We start from the raw sequence: 19,820 nt of genomic DNA on the forward strand, positions 1-19,820 counted from the left end.
TGTCTCAGACACACCAGAAGAGGGCATCAGATACCATTACAGATGGTTGTGAGCCACCATGTGGTTGGTGGGAATTGAACTCAGGACCTCTGGAAGAGCAGACAGTGCTCTTAACTGCTGAGCCATCTCTCCAGCCCCTTAAATTCATTTAATATCTGTATTTACACTACTGATATGAAACATATTTGAAAAAAATTAAGATATATCATATTCTTTGTAAATTTTAAGATTTATTGGAAATCTTATGGAAAGCATTGCAAGTTCAAGGGAAACAAATAAGAATGCAATTTGTGTTTTTCAGATTCTTGGTTTTCATAAGTTAACCATTTATTAGGCCTTTTGTATCATGTACATTGTATCATGTACATTGATACCTTGATATTTAGGTAGGAAGCAATTTTTCTATTGTCTTTTTCTGGCATCTTATTTATAAGTTTTTTTTTTTTAAACAAACACTACTTTCTTTGTAGGCCTTGACTAGTTTGATGTCTTTGATGAAGTTGATGGGACCTAAACACGTCAGTTCTGTGAGAGTAAAAATGATGACCACACTGCGAACTGGACTCAGGTTCAAGGATGACTTTCCTGAGTTATGTTGCAGGTAAATAATCATCATATTTGAAATGTTTTCTTATATTTCTAGATAATTCTAACTTGAGTTCTTATCACAGGATGATCTGATGGGAACATTTTTTTCAGTTGAGGTGTTCTTTTCCTAAACGACTCTAGTTGTGTCAAGTTGGCTTTAAACTAGCCAGCACAATTGACCCTTTGTCAACTTGATGCACAAACACATCACTTATTAAGTCATAATCAATGTCTTGATCTTCCCCAAGATGGTATGTAAAAGGTCCCAGTGTTTAAAATTCCAAATACTTCAAAAGTTAATTTCTTTAAAACATTTAAGTCTCTCAAAATTTCAAAGTCCTTTAACTGTAGGCTTCTATAAAGTCAAAAATAAGTTACATACTTCTAAGAAGGAAGAACCAGAGCACAGTCCCATTTTGAACAAATCAATGCCAAATTCCCAACAGTGTAAATAAATAACTCAGTGTCCAGTTTCTGGGATTTACACATGCTCTTCTAGGCTCCGAAGGGTTTACAGACAGTCTCCTTTGGCTCTGCCATTCACAGCACATGCACATAATTATCTAAGCTCGGCCTCACACCACTTCACAGCTGCTGCTCTCCTGTAGTTGTCCCATAATACTGATATCTCTAAAAGGACTTCACCTTTGCTGGTAGACTCTCCTAGGTTCTCTTCAGGGAGCCTAACTCTGCCACATGGTACCAAGCCTTAGCTTCTCTCCCATGATCACTGCATTCCTTCAAAACCTGTAGCTCATATGTGATTCTTTCACTACCAAGTTCAGCTGCCAGCATGAGATACAGCCTTGTCCCCTTTGGCACACAGTTGCTGTGTGGTAACCCTGAGGAAATATTCCCAGATTAATGGTCCTCAAGGGTGTTGATCCTTTTTTTTTAAATCAGTACCAACTTCTCAGATCCAACTAACCAGAGTCAGTTGACCTTGGTAAGTAAAGGTTTTACTTCAGTGGTATTGGTCTCAGCCCTAGCTGACCAAACTGCAGATTCTTAATTCAAAATGGTCTCAATAGAGTCTTTGATTTCATCTGGAGCTTTATAAGTCAGGCCTCCTTCATCTGTGCTGCTCTCAGCACACTTATCGTCCCACTGAACAGCCCACTGCACTCCGAGCACTCAATAGCTTTTCTAGCCCAAAGTTCAAAGGCCATTATAGTCTTCCCCAGAACCCAGTGGCCAGGTCTGTCACAGCAATGATTCACAGCACGATTCTGGTACCAATTTTTTTTTTGTCCCACTAGGATTTCTATTGCTGTAATAGCTTTTAACTCTCCAGTTATAGTTCATCACTGTGTGAAGTCAGGGCAGGAACTCAAGCAAGGCAAGAACCTGGAGATGGGAACTGAAACAAGTCATCAAGAGTGCTGCTTATTAGATTGCTTCTCACAGCTTGCTCAATCTGCTTTCTTATGCCATCCAGAACCACTCACTCAGGGATGACACCACCCCATTTTGTATGGACCCACCCACATCAATCATTAATCATGAAATATACTACAATCTGTCCACAGGCTGATCTCTTGGGAGCATTTTCTCAGTTGTGATTACCTCTTCCTAAATGACTCTAGCTTATATCAAGTTGACATAAAACTAGCCAGCATACTTCTTCACCTACCTCTTTCATCTTCCATAGTTCCTAGGCTGGCCTGGAACTTTCTGTGTGGGCAGAGCTGGGATTATAGGTGTGTGCCACCACATCCATCTTTTTTGGGTTTTCGTTTGTATGTTTGTTTGATTTCATTGTGGTTTGGGTTTTTTTATTTGGTTTGGTTTTGTCTCTGTGTATGTATTTGGCCACACTGCTACTTCACGTTCCTGACTTCTGGAGTTACAGACCTATACCAATATACATTTTTAATGTACCTAAGCTACCATACTTAACCTACCACACCATAACTTAATGTAACCTGGCTTAAATGAGCTGAGAACACTAACAGTTAGCTTTTAGTTGACCAAAATTGTATAACACAAAGCCTATTTGTAGTAAAGTATTGAGTATCTCATTTAGTCTACTGACTATAGTAGTATGTTGTTTAATACAATATCCATTGTTCACCCCCATGGCTCCATGAAACCTATGACTACAAACTATGGCTTGCTCTCACTGCCCAGCATCACAGGGGAAAATTGTGTTTTATTCCTAATTTATGGAAAGATGAAAATTGAGTTATGTTTTTAAATTTTTCTAAGATTCTTACATAGCCCAGGCTACCCTTGAACTCTATGATGTTACTCTTCAAGTGTTGAGATTGGAATTGTGAATGACCATATCCAACCGCCAAACACAATTTCTTCTAAATGTGTTATATATTTGCAGCATTCTGAAGTTAAAACATCTTCTTAAGTCGTACTTTCCTTATAGATTATCTGTGTAAGCAAATGCATAAATACATAACATTCAAGTTTTCTTTTGTATTTGATAATCCCATGAAAAACTGATTTCACCTTGGTGTTTTGGGTTTTTTTGTTTTTTTTTTGTTTTTTTTTTTTTTGAGTATTTGTTTGATTGGTTGGTTGGTTGATATTTTAAAGTTTTGTTTTACTTAGTATAACTTAGAGATCACTGTGTGTTTGTATCATTGATCTTTATATCAAAAGTTAACTTTATCTCTTATAGGTATATATTATTATTCAGCTAACAACTAAATGATAGTACTTTACAAACATAAAAATAAGCCGGGCGGTGGTGGCGCATGCCTTTAATCCCAGCACTTGGAGGCAGAGGCAGTCGGATTTCTGAGTTCGAGGCTAGCCTGGTCTACAGAGTGAGTTCCAGGACAGCCAGGACTACACAGAGAAACCCTGTCTCGAAAAAACAAAAAACAAAACAAAACAAAAAAAAAAAACATAAAAATACTTGAATTAATTTTTGTTTTTCACTTAGAGCATGGGACTGCTTTGTTCGTTGTCTGGATCACGCTTACCTGGGTCCCCTGCTCAGTCATGTCATAGTGGCTTTGTTACCTCTCATACACATGCAGCCTAAGAAAACTGCTGCTATCTTTCACTACCTCATCATTGAAAACAGGTATTGTAACTGAAATTAATCAGAAAATAGTTAAGTGTCTGTGTGTGTGTGTGTGTGTGTGTGTGTGTGTGTATAAGTGTAAACCAAAAGTTGACATTGAGTGTCTTCCTCAATCATTCTCCAACTTTATTGTTTTTGTTGTTTGTTTGTTTTTGAATGTTTGTTTGAAGTAGGGTCTCACTGTGTAGCTCTGGCTCTCACTAGTCCTGGAACTCACTATTTAGACAAGTCTAGCCTCAAACTCTTAGAAATCTGCCTGTTTCTGCCTCCTGAATACTAGGATTAAATGACACCACTTTATTTTTTGAGACAAAGTCTTTCAAAAAGCTGAGTGATTGCTCTAGTCTATCTAGCCAGCAAAGCCCTAGCCAGCAAAGCCCCAAGAATGCTCCTGTCTTTGTGTCCTTGGCACTGAGATTATAGGCACATGCTTCCCTGTGGGTCCTTGGGGATCCAGCTTACTTACGTGCTGTCTTACACAGCAAGGGCTTTACCCCATGAGTATCTCTCCAGCCCTGAAACATTTAGACATGTATTTTTATGTCCCAAAGTATTAATATTACTTTGATAATATAAATTACTATTTTGATAGAGTTGAGTCCTTAGGGGAAAATTATTAGTATATAACTACTTACTAAACAGTTGAATTTTCAATGGGTCTTGTTTCTATTTTAAATATATTTGAAACTCATTGATTAATAGATCAACAAGTAAACTTTTTTTTACTGATTTTTCAGTTGGTAAAGGTAATTTTATCTTTCTTAAGTAAATCAGGTACCCTAAGGAAGGCTGGGAGGGATAGTTATCACTTTCTGTACCATACCTCCTTAGTTACTTAGAATTCCTATTTCATTCCATTACCTTTGAACCAGCATCCCTTACTTTAGACTTTTATGGCATTATTGTTTCTTTTAAAAAAACCATTTCTTTATGTGTATTATTTCAGCATAGCGAGATGTTCTCTGGGCCACTGTTTTCTAAATATTGAATTACAAGTTGGTTAGCTGGACCTTTAAAGCTGTACACATCTTACCTCTTGACATTTTTTTTGACTGATTTTCCAGTCCCCTGATGACTGTAGCAGGAGGCTGTAGGAAACATGAACTAGTGACAGAGTAGACCATGCTTTACCCACACTTAAATTTTCACTCACGCTGCTTCTTAATTTATAATATCTTCCAACATATTTCAAGCTTCTTTCTCTGTTACTTAACTAACTGCTGTATATCAATTCATTTCTACTGAAAAGGTAGGATGTAAGTACTACACGCTTGCCCACCCATATGCTGTTGCCATTACTTTAAATTATTCCAGAAACCATTCAGGCATGGCACAGAAGTAGCAATATCTTTTTATTCATTGGAAGTAGTTTTAGGGGTTTTTGTTTGTTTTGTTTTGTTTTGTTAGTTTTCTACATGCTAGAACACCAACATTACTTTTCACATTTCTTTTCAGTTGTTATACTAATATACATATGCTCATTGTCTCTTATGGATGGTAGAATAATTTTTCTGACTTTTTTATGTCATAAGAAAAATTTTATTTCACTTGGTGCCAGGTAGACCTTCCAACTCCCTGAGTGAATGAATTGTTCTGGATTTGTTTATTGTTTCATCCCAAGTCTAGCACAGAACTTGGAGTCTAACAGTCCACATAGTAGCTATTTCTGGGTTTCTGTTAGTAAAGACTAGGATTAAAAATATATTTAAATCTAGAAAGATTGTTTATTATAATTTAGGTAAAACTTAAGATATCAATAAGTATTATTTTTATATTTTTCTCTAAAACTTCTATATAAACATTTATATTTGGGGATTTATTTTTTCAGTACTTCCTGCTATTACAAATTACTGCAAATATGGTACCTTAGGAACAGTGAATACGTTTATTTGCTCATAATTTTGTAGTTTAGACTGAGTTCATCTTGTTATTTCTCCTATTGTTCTCACCAGAGGTCACTGGTATGGCCACATTTGGCTAGAAGGTAGACTGAAGTGGACTCTTCCCTGTCCATGTAATGTCAGAACTTTTCTCTCTTTGTGTCCTGTCCATGTTTGTAGCCAGATTTATTCCATGGTGACTCAGAATTTTCCTGAGCACAAAAATGGAAACTGCTAGGCCTAAGCCCTTTTCTATCCACAGCGTATCTTCTTCCACATGTTTAGCAAATACTTATAGCACATGTAGTTAGCAAATATATAGCATATGTATTTGCTAAGTAAATTCTTGTAGCCAGTCTTGGTTAAAGAACAAGATGCTATATATATGACTGTTCGTACTGAGAAACATGGTTTATTGTGGGCACTGATATAACAGACTGTCAAGGTTGATTTTCTTAGCTATGGTTATTTGCCATTATTAAATAGTTTAATATATTTGTTTATTTTTATTTAATTTGTGATATTAGAGCTTGAGCCCAGGCCTTGTGTATGCTAAGCAGTCACTCTGCTACTGAATTATTCCTAGAGTAATTGCTAGTATTAATTTAGCTGGGACTCTAGAGATGGCCAGGAAGATTACTTCACATGTAAATAATCACAATGAGCTTTTAAGTATGAATTTGATAGCTTTACCTTCAACTTTTACATTGATATTCTTACAAATAATTCTTTCTAACTATTAGGGATGCTGTGCAAGATTTTCTTCATGAAATATATTTTTTGCCTGATCATCCAGAATTAGAAAAGATAAAAGCAGTTCTCCAGGAATATAGAAAGGTATTTCATTTCTTTACTTATGGTATGGAAGATCTTGAATACAAAATTGTACCTGATTCCAGTACACTAAAAAAGATCCTTTTTCCATCAAAGCTGGGTGTGTCGGCTCATGCATATAAACCCAGCATTCTAAAAGCAGAGCCAGGAGGATCTCCATATGTTTGAGGCCAGCATTTTCTTAGTGAGTTCCAGCCAAGACAACATAGAAAACCCTGTCTTTAAAAAAAAAAAAAAAGAAGAAGAAGAGTAAGATAACCATAGCGATTAGATAATAGTACTGCAAATCAGTGACTTTGGGAACGAAGTTTTGTTATTTAAATTTTTTGTTTGTTTTGGTTTTTAGTTTTGCTTTGTTTTATGACTGTCTCTTATTGCTGAGGCTGCCAACAAATAACACTGTGTAGCTGGGGCTGGTCTTGAATGTCTCATCTGCCTGCCTACCATTCCAAATACTGTCCTGCACTGCTACCACATCCTATTTAGGTGAGAGACACATCAGCATTAGAGAGAAGCCACCCTGTCTACATGCTTAAGCATGAAAGTGGGGGACAATTCCACTTAATCCATGCTGTAAATCATAGTATCACTATGATAGCATTGTGTCTAGTCTAAATGATTCTTGATCATCTTGAAATCTTACAAACTTTCTAAAATTTTGAAAATACTGTGGTTTCATAGAATTTCAGAACAGAATTTGAGGAGTGAAAGGACTAAGTAGAATCATCTGCAGAGTTTGCAGATCTATCTCAGGGTCATTATATAGCATCCATCAATTTGGGAAAGCTTGTACCTATTTATTTACTATCAGGAAGCATTTATTTTAGATAAGTAAGTTTTTATTCAGTTGAAAGAGAACCTTTAGTTCTAAAGATTTTAGAATAAAAATGATTTTTCTTAAAAAAAATTATACGGATGACATAGACTTTGCAAAGAAAGGGGTGAAAACATTTTGGCTGGGTTATACTTTAGCGATTTTAATAGTAACTGGTTATATAGAGACTATAGGACTTTCAGATGTTGTTAGGATAGTTAATAAAGAATGTTTCTCTGTTCTTTGTATAGGAAACCTCTGAAAGTACTGATCTTCAAACCACTCTCCAGCTATCTATGAAGGCAATTCAACACGAAAATGTAGATGTTCGTATTCATGCTCTTACCAGCTTGAAGGAAACCTTGTACAACAATCAGGTATGCTAAAGTGATATAATTCTAAGTATATATATTATATATATTTAGATTTATAGATTAGATAGATAGATAGATAGATAGATAGATAGATAGATAGATACACACACACACACCTACCTATTGGGAGTTTAAAGAAAAGATGAAGTATTGGCATTTTTGCTTTTAGTCTTTATGCTTATACATTTTTATTTTACCTAGATTATCAGATCTGACTGAAAAATGAGCAATCTGTGATATAAATGCCCTTCAATTTCAGTCTCAAAAAATTGCAGAATTTTCTGTTGTCTTGAGGGGTCCTGATTTCATAGTTGTGCTTCTTCGAATTTTTAAGAATTCTTTTTTATTTATGTGTCATAAGTATGTGGTACATTCTCATGTGTGCAGGTGTCTTCCTGCATCTTCTTTGAATTTTTAAAAATTATTTTTATTATGTGGCATAAATATGTGTACAGTACATCCTCATGTGTGCAGATGTCTTACTCTATCAACTCTGGGTTTTCAGCCACGTACAACCATTTTCCACTTTTTAAAGTAAGCATTAGATGTTTGAACTCAGGTCCTCATGCTGGCACAGTAAGCAGTCTTAACTCCCCAGCCATGATGACTTCATTACAAGTAGGGATTTGGATGTTAGTATATCAGTAATTTATGTGATTCTTCTAGCTTAACTATCCCATTGATATCTGTCATGTAAAATTTTAGTAATTTTATTTTTTTATAATTGGACTATGCTAATTTTATTAGTTTTTGTTTATTTGGTTTTGAGTAGCCCAAACTAGCCTCAAACTTTGAGTAAAGCCAAAAATGGCTTTGAACTGATTTTTTTGCCACAGCTTCCTGAGAGATAGAATTTCAGGTTTATACCACCATGATGACATTTCTCCCTCTTTCTTTCCTTTTTCCCTGCTTCCATCCTCCCTCTGTTCCTTTCTTCTATCTGTCCAGTTGTTCTACTCTTAGTAAAGGAATCTTTTTGGGCAAATTCCAGTAAGATAAGAAAACTGTAAGAAGCACAAATTAATTTTGATGGGAATTCAGAACTCTATTTAAAAGTCACATTTACCAATTATTTCAAAGCAGAGACAAATTCATTGGAAATAAAATGCTAGAGACTTCTAGATTGTCCTGAAATAAAGATGAATTCCTGAATCAGCTCTCAATCTCTCCAACAACAGAAGTTGGGTGGTGGTAGTGTACACCTTTAATTCCAGCTCTCGAGAGGCAGAAGCTAGCCTGGTCTACAGAGTGAGTTCCAGGATAGCCAAGACTACACAGAGAAACCCTACAAACAAAAAGTAGCAACATGGAAAGCACATAAAATCTAAGCATAATCCACACCTTATCATTAGAAGACAGGATCTTGAGAATCTGAAGAATCTTCGCTCCCAGTATAACAATACTGGAGATGCCATTCAAGTACTTTCTGCATAAAAGATACTGGAAAGTATTTAGATGCTAAGATCATTGTCTCTGGATGAAGTACAAGAATAGGAAAGAGGAGCAAGCGTGCTTTAGAGACCTTGCTATAAACAAAAAGAAAAAAAGACAAGGGGAAGACTTAAAGGTCTTGTAGAAATAAATTTATCAAATCCTACCTCTGATGCAAAAAACAAAAAATAAAATATTGCTTTACTTTTAAACAGATAACTTTACTATGCTGGCATAGGCATTTATTTGTTTATTTATTTATTTATTTATTTATTTATGAAAGTCTTAAAGCCATTACAAAGTGTTTACTGTTAGAACCTATATGGAGGATTCACAATATAAATTTAAAAAATTACATATAGGTGTGGTTCTGCATGCCTTTAATCCCAGCACTGAGGAAAAACAGGTGGATCCCTGTGAGTTCAAGCCTAGTCTATGTAGAAAGTTCCAGGCCAGCCAAGGGTATTTAGTAAGACTACAAAATAAAGAAAGTGAAAACGAAATCCAAGCATGGAATCCCAGTACTTGAAAGGCTGGCTGAGGCAGGAAAGATGCTTAAGACCAGCCTGAGGTGCAGTGTGAAAACTGTCTCAAAGAAAAAGTCTTCTCTCACCGGGCAGTGGTGGCGCATGCCTTTAATCCCAGCACTTGGGAGGCAGAGGAAGGCGGATTTCTGAGTTCGAGGCCAGCCTGGTCTACAGAGTGAGTTCCAGGACAGCCAAGACTATACAGAGAAACCCTGTCTCAAAAAACCAAAAAAAAAAAAAAAAAAAAAAAAAAAGAAAGAAAGAAAGAAAGAAAAGAAAAAGTCTTCTCAAGTTTGTGACAATTCTTTCTTAAACACCAAAAAAGTAAAAGAAAACTAGATTTAGCATTATAACCTAAATTAAGAATTTCAAATAATTGCAAGTTTGGAAAAAAATGAATGAGAATTTAATTTTAATCAGAGAGTGCTGGACAGATGGCTAACTAGTTAATAGTGCTTACTGTCAGTTGTGAAGACCAGAGTTCAGATCCCAACACCAACATAGCAAGATGCGAGTTCTAAGTATGCCTATAATGCCAGCTCTGACTTGGAGGAGAAAGAATTGTTGGGGTTTGTTGGTTTTAAGCTTAGCCTAGAAAATTTGAGCCCCAGGTACAAGAAGACCTTGCCTCAAAGAAATAGGTAGAAAGTGATGGAAAAGAATATCCAGTGCCCTCTTCTGGCACTACATATGTACGTACACTCATACTGCAGACACACACATACACAAATGAATGAACTTTAGAAAAATGAAGTTAAATAAGTGAGATTAAAGGATATAACCAAGAAGATATGAACCACAGATGACTGAACTCAGGAAGTCAATTGAAAACAATGAACAAATTATGGATTATTAGGATATATTTGACTAAAAACTTTAATTGTCTTTGATAAAACATTAAAAATAATTAGTATCTTATGAAGATACCAAAGTAATATAACAGAATTAATATTTGAAGCTAATTAATATAATAAATTATCTATTATAAATACTGAAATAATCCATTTTATACAAAGAAAATACCAAGTAGTCAACTCAGATAAGTCATAGAGTTTAGTAATATAGAAAAATCAGAGCTTCCAGACCAAAAAAAAAAAAAAGAAAATTTGTTTAATTTTTTTATACTTATTTATACATAGGCTTATTTAAGTATATATATGTTTTATATAATATATATACATTATATATAATACACGCACTTTTTTTTTATATGGATACATACCTGGTGCCTGCATAGGTCAGAACTGGAACTGGGGTTACAGGTGGTTGTAAGCTACCATGTGAGGACTAGGAACTGAACCCAGGTCTTCTGTAAGCAGGTACTCTTAGCCATCTCTCTGATACCCCACACCTTTAAAATTCATTGGCAAGGGCAAGGTAACTAAATTGATATAGAGACCTAGAGACTGTCTCCAAAAAACAACAACAACAACAACAAAAAACCACGCTCCAGCTGTGTTTTAGAGTGTCATGGTTAAGAACACAGCTTTAAATACACAAGAACGTAAGAAAGACCATTTTTACAAATTAGCCATTCCTAAGACATTTGAGGATAGGTTTTATTCAGTCTAGATGACAAGAATAGACTTTGTTTTAAAAAAAAAAAAAGATAACTACTGTTTATACATTTAGTTGATTTAATTGTAAATCTAAGATGAAATAATACTTAGGCAAGGAGAGAATCTCTATGAATGTTACATATTCCAATAAATAAACTTAGCCCTTTATACATGAGCAATAACTAGAAGTAAAAATATGTGTGTATCATTATATATCATTTAAAGCAGACAAGCTAGGTATAGGTGTAACAGAAATGAGCACTAAGTTATACTATCTTAAAAAATAATTCTTGAGCAAGAGAGATATCTTAACAGTTACACATACTACTCTTGCAAAGCATACTGTGAGGTATATAAAGTCATCAAAAACTAATTGAAAAGATTGAAGATACAGGAATTTAATTTTGGATGTGTTAATATTTTTAAGCTCTCTAGGTAAGAAAAACATGCTGTAAGAGTTCTATATAAACTTTCTACTTTTATTTAAGGAAAAACTGATAAAATATGCAACTGATAGTGAAACAGTGGAGCCCGTGATCTCGAAGCTTGTGACGGTAATTTTGAAAGGCTGCCAAGATGCAAACTCTCAAGCTCGATTACTCTGTGGGGAATGTTTAGGAGAATTGGGGGCAATAGACCCAGGACGATTAGATTTCTCAACAACAGAAACTCAAGGAAAAGATTTTACATTTGTGGTAAGTAATGGTAATTTTGGGTGATATTATTTCTCTAAGTTATTTTTTCTGTTGTGTTTTGTTTTTCTTGTGTATGAGGGTTTCACCTGAATATATGTCTACGTGCCATGTGCCTGCCTGGTGTCCCCAGAGGCCAGAAGAGGGCAATGGATCCCCTGGAACTAGACTTGAAGACAGTTGTGAGCTCTCATGTGGGTACTGGATACTGAACCCAGGTCCTCAGCAAGAGCACCCAATACTCTTAACTGCTGAGCAATCTTCCTGAATTGAGTTTTATAGATTCAATTTATACAATCAGACACTTTAAATAGCTTTTATTGCTAATTAAATACTGTCATGCAACTCTTTAGCCAAAAGCAATACTTTGAGCCCAATCTAATGTGTTCTGTTTTTGCAAACAAAGCATAGTAATCTAATTATAATAATAGTTAAGGCCTAATTATCTAAAGATTAACACTTAAACATAATTGCTAGTGTTGCCATAGAAAACTAGTTTCTTAGGATATTCTAGTAATCCATGTTAACAATCAATTTATGCTTTTTGCTTGCTTGCTTGTGTGTATGTGTGGGTTTGTTTGTTGTTTCAGTGCTAGGGATTGAATTCAGGGCCTTGCTACTAGGCAAGTGCGCTTCCACTAAGATATATCACTAATCAAAAATGAAAAGTTTGATGTGTACCTGGTGAATCTGAGTATGTGTGTGTCGGTGCTACTGTGCACAAGTGGAGGTCAGAGAACAACTTTAAGAAGTTAGTTTACTTCCACCTTTAGATGGGTTCAGAGGCTTGAACTTAGGTCACCAGTTGTACACAGCAAGCACTTTGACCCACCAAGCCATCTTGGTGGCCCTATAGTGTGCTTTCTGTCTGTTAAAACACAAGCTGACCTAACTATTCAAAAGTTGAATGATTTTGATACAGGTTCAAAACATGTTAAGAAGATATAGCCTTTGACTTTTTAGCTTCGGATTATATTTTAGCCGTGATAAGCAGCTTAATTTGAGCTTAACTCTCCTTTTCTATTTCTAACTCACTGTGGGCAGCACAATAACATCTGAAGAAAATTTATATGTCAGTTCTTGTTTTTGTTTTGTTTTGTTTGTTTTTTTGGTTTTTTTGCTTATGTTAAGACTGGAGTAGAAGATTTAAGCTTTGCCTATGGATTGCTGATGGAGCTAACAAGAGCTTATCTTGCATATGCCGATAACAGCCGAGCACAAGATTCAGCTGCTTATGCTATTCAGGTAAGCATGCTCACATGTCATAGCCATTACTGACTTTACAATATTAAATGATAGTAAGGTAAGGTTATAAATTCCATACTTGTAAAATACTTAACTACTACCTTTATCATCTAAGTGATACAGATTCAAAATAAATATTTTAGAGAACACAGTATATTTTCTTGAATGAATAAGAATAAAATATGACAAAATATCCAGTGCCTTTTTCTGGCTTCCATAAATACATGCATGTGGTGTACAGATATACATACAGACAAGGCACTTATACACATAAAATAATGAATTAATTGTAGTAACAATAAAGAGCAGATCATATGAGCACAGGTAACTGGTATTGCCAGGCTAACGTAGATCCTAGGAATGGAAATTTGGGAGGTCTTCTAATTTCTGTTTTCTCTGAAATTTGAAACAAGATCTGTAACTATAAGATTATTGGTTTATATTATATTATATTATATTATTGGTTTATTGTTGTTTGTTTGAGATACGGAACTCATTAAAGAGTCCTGGCTGACTGGTAACTCACTATGTAGACTAGGCTAGCCTCAAATTCATAGAGATCTGCCTATCTCTGCCTCTCAAGTGGTGGGATTAAAGTTGTGCATCACCACACCCAGCCCCATGTTGATGTTTTTTAACTGTGTGGGTAAGTGACCTGAAATCGAAGGAGAATCACTGACCTAATACATCTTGCTACTAGAAAAGGCCTTATTTTTTTTTCACATTTTTATAGGTCTTTCTGTGTGTGCACGCTCATGTGTGTGCACATCTGGAGGTCAAAGATCAACTTGAGGGAATCAGTATCTTTTTCCACCATGTGGGTTCTGGGGTTCTATAGAAAGGAAGGAGGCAGTTTTACTGGGGCAGTGGTACAGAGACAGGTTACAGAGGGAGGGAGAAAGCAATTCAGACACAGGTGAAGACAGGGTAAGCCAGAGGATGGGAAGGAGCCAGAAGATTAGAACAAATTGCTAGAGTTAGTATGAGGCCAAGCAGAGCAATTCGGCCAGAAGCTGAGAGAAGCCAGATTGAATCAGCCAGCTGGTAGAGGAGTTTGAGTCAGAACAGCTGAATTGACCAGCCAGCCAGAGTTCAGAAAGAACTAGAAAGGGTGAGCTTACTCAGCAGTAAGTCTGTATTTTCAGCAGTAAGAGGCTGAAAATATTCTAGGCCTAGATAAGATTGTATTGAAGCTAGAAGCTTCCAGGCCTAGGTTAGCAGACTGAGGCATTAAGCCTCAGAGATGACAGTTGAATCAGGAGAATAAAAGTTCTTTTACAGATATTAGTGACAAGGAGTTTATGTCTTAAAAACATTAAATCTATCTCTCTCTTTTCTTCTTTTCTCTTCTCTTCTCTTTTCCTCCTCCCCAAATCCTTCCCCCTTTCTCCCTCTCTCCCTTTCTCTCCCTCTCAACTTTTTCAGACAGGCTCTAATTATGTATGTCATGTCATTTTTACCTCAAATTCTAAATCCTATTGTAGCTTCCTGAGTGCTAGGATTATAGGCATGGACTGCAGTGCCCAACTGTGTTTGGTGGTTTGGTTTTTTGTGTTTGTTTTGTTTTTGTTTTTTGTTTGTTTGTTTGTTTTTGTTCTTTACAGGGATGATAATAGAATCATTCAGTCTCTGAGCTTGAGTAATAAGTTAGTGGTTTGGGCCTTTTAATTATTTGTTTCAAGACAGTACCTCATGATGTAGACCAGGCTGTCTTGGAATTCCTGTGTAGTCCATGGTCTCAAGCCACGAACTTGTGGAGATCATGTCTCACTGCCCCTAATGTGGGGGTTTCAGGTGTGTACTACCACATCTAGCTATCATTTTGAGGGGATTTTAAGCTCAGTATTTTATATCTAGAAGTTAAAATGCCTTAAGTTTATGTACTCTTTTGAACTTCTAGCTACTTTTATTATAACTCCAAAGAAATCAGATTCTCAGGGCCTGGGACTGGATGTGTATCTCAGTTACAGAGTGCATACTTAGTGTATGTATGTATGATCAGTCCTTAGCACCAAAAGAAACATTTAAGGACTGTGATTTTGTGAATATAGAAAGTTCTTTTTTTCTCAAAATAGTTCTTTTTTTTTTCTTTTCCTTTTTTTTTGGGGGGGGGGTGAGGGGGGTGGGAGTTGAGAAGGATTTCTCTGTATAACTATCCTAGAACTCTTTATAGACCAGACTGGCTTCCAGCTCAGAGATCTACCTACCTCTGCCTCCCAGGTGCTGACATTAAAGATGTTGCACCACCACCACCCAACTTCAAAATAATTCTTAATTTTATATTTTAGAGACTATTTTACATGAACTAGTTTCATAATCAAGTGTTACCATAGCTTCATGACCCCAAGTACAGTACCTGAATAATTTGGATCATTGACATACATGTCCTAAAGAAGTTTGGAATCTTAAAAGTTTTTATTTATGTTTCACTGTGGACCTACAATTGTAACTATGTTTTTGTAGGAATTGCTTTCTATTTATGACTGTAGAGAGATACAGAGCAATGGCCCAGGTTACCAGTTGTGGAAGAGATTCCCTGAGCATGTCCGGGAAATATTAGAACCTCATCTCAATACTAGGTAGGTCTTTCTATTCATTTAAATTATTGTCACTTTTTTTTCTAATTTTGTAAATTTAATATTACTTTCATAGAGTTTTTAACATCAAAAGTATTTTTGAGTTTGGGGTTCTCTGTTAATGAAGTGCCTGCTGGTAAGCATGAAGATGGGAGTTCAAATTCCTGAACCCATATAAAAAGCCAGACCTCTCACATGTACCTGAAACCCACAGGTTGGCCAACTGGAACTTGGCAAACTGTAGGTAGACCTTGTCTCAATTTAAAAAAAAAAAAAAAAAGAAGAAGAAGAAGAAGATGAAGGAGGAGGAAGAAGAAGAGGAGGAGGAGGGAGGAAGAGAAGGAAGAGAAGGAAGGAAGGAAGGAAGGAAGGAAGGAAGGAAGGGAAGGAAGGAAGGAAGGAAGGGCAAACGGACAGACAAGATGTTCTGCATCTGAGAAAGCACCCAAGATTTTCCACTGGCCTCCACATGTATATACACACATTTGCACTAGAGCACACATTCACAGCACACACAAAAAGTAGAAGCCCACATTTCTGCCACTTTTTAAATAGTTGTGCCAAGTTTTAAGTAGTTGTGTACAAGAGTGACCTTAGGACAGTAATGAGAATTTGTAGATGTTACTTTACTGTTTTACATTGTGTGTGTGTGTGTGTGTGTGTGTGTGTGTGTGTGTGTGTGTGAGCACATGCCATGGCACACATGGAAGTCAGAAGACAACTTGTGGGAGTTGACTTTTTCCTTCCAACTATGTTGGATCCAGGAATCCAACTCAAGTCATCTAACTTGGCATCAAGTACCTTTCTTTACCTACTGAGCCTTTACACTAGCCCGTGGTATGACACATTTGTAACAGAGAGATTAAAGGAACTTCCCAGATGGGGTACTACTGTACTTTTTATATGTAGTCTCTAAACCTAGATTGCAGCTATAAATGATACCTGTATTTGGAAGATTTAATTTTTAGAACCAGTTAAATCTAATGAAGTTCAAAATTGCCACAGAAATAATTTGTGCAGAAAACTTGAGAATGTGACTAGGCAGAACCTGACTTGTAGTTCATACTTACTAATTTTTTAAATTAAATTCACTTAAGTGTTTTAGTCACATAAAAATGTTTTCACACAAAAGTTTTACTCCTGTTTTAGTGTTATATTTGAGATTCGGGGGTTTCTTGTTTCCTAAAACATGGAATGTAGTAAAATGTATTTTTCATCTTTGTTGTTGTTGTTGGAGACCTTGAGTATAGAGCAACTATTATAAATATCAGTTAGAATCTATGCCTTTCAGAAAATTCTACAGCTCTGTAGTTATGAGATCAGAGCTGTTTGAACATGTTTAACAAAAATCTAATGCTGAGGACACAAAGGAAAGTCATATTGCACTAATGGGAGAATGTCTCTCATTTTAGTAGGAAAGCTACATCTGTGTGTTTACAGGTTAGATTTTAACAAAAGCATGATGGTTTATTTTTATCCTATGTGAAATCAGAAATACAGGAGATGAGATCACTGGGCAAAAGTTGCAGTAGACATGGTACAGATAATTTGAGGAGCCCTTAGCATTAGTGAAGGGGAAAATTTTTCAGAAGCTTAGCATTTGATTAAATGGTCTAGCCAAACATTGAAGTCAGTCATGATTATAAAACTTAAGGCAGAAAGAATATAGCAGTGTACTGAGTTTGTCAACTAGTGTGATAATCAATGAGTTTAGTGGATGTCCAAAAGGAGAAATAATGGAGGATAATATATAAGGGAGCAGCTCGGCTTTGACTGGAGGTTGGGAGAATCTGAGGGTGAGACATACTCAGATTCTAAGGTGCACCAAGGAATATGTCATGACCTGCTCCACCCTTAAGACAGATAGTAGAAAAGTACTGTCTTTCACCATCGTCTTGTATTTCAGAGTACCTGTTCTCAGTAAAGAGGTGCATATAACTTCGTATGCTTTCTTTACAATATTTCTAAACACATATTTTCAATATATAAATTTTCAAAATTACAGATATAAGAGTTCCCAGAAGTCAACAGATTGGTCTGGAGTAATGAAGCCAATTTACTTAAGTAAACTAGGTAATAACTTTGCAGAATGGTCATCATCTTGGGCAGGTTATCTTATAACAAAGGTAAGAGAACCTAGTTCAGAATTTATTAACTGAACAGAAATTCCGGAAGGATCTGGAGCATATACCTGAATGTATAGCACATATTATGAAAATAATATATTGATATGATAGAAAATGTTTACCAATAATAACAATTTTTAACTGTTTAATTAAAAAATTTAGTAGTTACAGTTCCTAGGTAAAAAGCCAATTCTTTTTTCAGATAAATTATAGAATTAATTTACTGCAAAGCGTCCATTATATCTACATTTTACATTGCAAAATAATACTATTTAAGAGAATTTATGGGCCAAAAAAAATTAAAAGGTAGTATTTTTATTTTTATGCTTACATATTTTAATGTAAACAAGATGTCTTACCATTTACCAATACTTTTGGAAGAAGATATATCACCTATACTTGTATCTAAAATAAAGATATTTTTAAATGAAATTTCCTAGGAAAATACAGGTATATTTGTAAAGTTTCTTTAATAGAACATTTCTGTGGGTCTAACTAACAAAAATGTGCTGTGCATTCTAAGAAAATGCTTAAGGGATAATTAAAATTTACAACTTTTGCTTTAAATTTACATGTTAGTTAGTATTTCAAAATAACAAGTATCAAATGGCAATTTTAAAGCAGAAAACACAAAAATATGTGTGAAATGTTGAATATTATTAATTTGGCTATTACTAGCTCCAAATATTTTATTTTTGCCAAAATTTAATATTTGCTAATTTTATTTGAGATTGTTTCAAGTAAACTGTCTTTTTTTGTTTTAAGTAAAAATTTAATATTCAAAAATCCTTTAAAACATTTTCTAACAGTTCAATAATCATAGTACGTTGAAGATTAGATCATACTGTTGACATTTCATTTTAAATTGAAAGCTGAAACTTGAATAGATTTAAAGTGTTCATGTTTTGAACTTTTTAATGCCCGTTAGTTTTCTATTTCTTTTATCTTTATCCTACAGTTTGTCATTACATACTACTTAAAGGTACCAGCTACATACTTACTGTGCTAACTCAGCATACATTTTTGTTACTTGGCTTAAGGAATTAGCACACTATACTTAATAAGATATACTCAGGGAAGTTAATCTATAATAAAACATGAGACATAAAAAGAGCTGTAAAACAGGAGTAGCCATGTATGCTAATGTAGCTGACAGCTAGCTCTACATTGCCACTAGGATCTCAGGACTTCTGGCATTTGGGATCAGTTAGAAGGATGGCGTGAAGTTCCCCTTGTTTAGTGTACATCTTTCTCTTCATGAAGAATACTTATTCATTCATGAATTATCTCACGTGATACATTTTAACATTCAATCAATAGAATAAAATGTAAAAGTACTAATCTTTCTTAAACCATTTGAGTTTATAGGTTCGGGATAATCTTGCCAGTAAAATCTTCACATGCTGTAGCATAATGATGAAACATGATTTTAAAGTCACCATCTATCTTCTTCCACATATCCTAGTATATGTCTTGTTGGGTTGTAATCAAGAAGATCAGCAAGAGGTGAGAGTTAACTTACTTAGTTTCCAGACATGTGACTTGAGTTCTGAATATGTGAAACTTAGTTTCTCTAACTTACTAGTATTAGAAGCTACAGAATAGGGGCTAACAAGATGGCTCAGTGAACAAAATGCTTGCCACACAAGATTGGTAACCTGAGTTCAATATTCTGATTACCCATTAGAAAGAGAGACCCAAGCCCTAAGAGTTGCCCCCTGACCTTCACATGCACACCATGGAACACCCACACTTGCTTTCCCATACATACACAAATAGTAAATTCTAGCACTTGAAAGGCAGAGTGGCAGGAGCATCGGGAGCTAGGAGTCACCTTCAGCTACACAGCCAATTTAAGTCCAACCTGTAGTACATGAGCTCTGTCTTTTAGCTTTAAAAAATGTTTAATACAAAAAAGTATAAAGTCATTATCAGTTCAATTATTTATTTACTCTGAAATTAATTATAATTACTCTTCTTAAAACTTTTTATTTATGTGTGAGTGGGCGTCACATATATTTGCAGGTGCCTAGGGAGACCAGAAAAGAGTTTCAGAGCCCCTGGAGCTGGAGTTATAGGCAGTTTTGTCTCATGTATGTCTCCTGAACTCCCATTCTCTGAATGACCA

The 19,820-nt window shown here is 35.4% G+C and overlaps 1 protein-coding gene across 1 annotated transcript in view; it reads left to right on the top strand.

The window, feature by feature from the left end:
• Atr (ATR checkpoint kinase) overlaps nucleotides 1-19,820 on the top strand; it is an 86,116-nt gene that overhangs the window by 27,326 nt on the left and 38,970 nt on the right. Inside the window, exons 18-26 of the mRNA XM_034483747.2 lie at nucleotides 471-601; nucleotides 3,491-3,634; nucleotides 6,258-6,351; nucleotides 7,414-7,539; nucleotides 11,542-11,748; nucleotides 12,877-12,990; nucleotides 15,454-15,569; nucleotides 17,572-17,692; nucleotides 19,061-19,198. Coding sequence (XP_034339638.1) covers nucleotides 471-601; nucleotides 3,491-3,634; nucleotides 6,258-6,351; nucleotides 7,414-7,539; nucleotides 11,542-11,748; nucleotides 12,877-12,990; nucleotides 15,454-15,569; nucleotides 17,572-17,692; nucleotides 19,061-19,198 — 1,191 coding nt within the window. The remainder of the gene's footprint in view (nucleotides 1-470; nucleotides 602-3,490; nucleotides 3,635-6,257; nucleotides 6,352-7,413; nucleotides 7,540-11,541; nucleotides 11,749-12,876; nucleotides 12,991-15,453; nucleotides 15,570-17,571; nucleotides 17,693-19,060; nucleotides 19,199-19,820) is intronic.

Source organism: Arvicanthis niloticus, chromosome 21, assembly GCF_011762505.2.
Source record: "Arvicanthis niloticus isolate mArvNil1 chromosome 21, mArvNil1.pat.X, whole genome shotgun sequence".
Lineage (NCBI taxonomy): Eukaryota > Metazoa > Chordata > Mammalia > Rodentia > Muridae > Arvicanthis > Arvicanthis niloticus.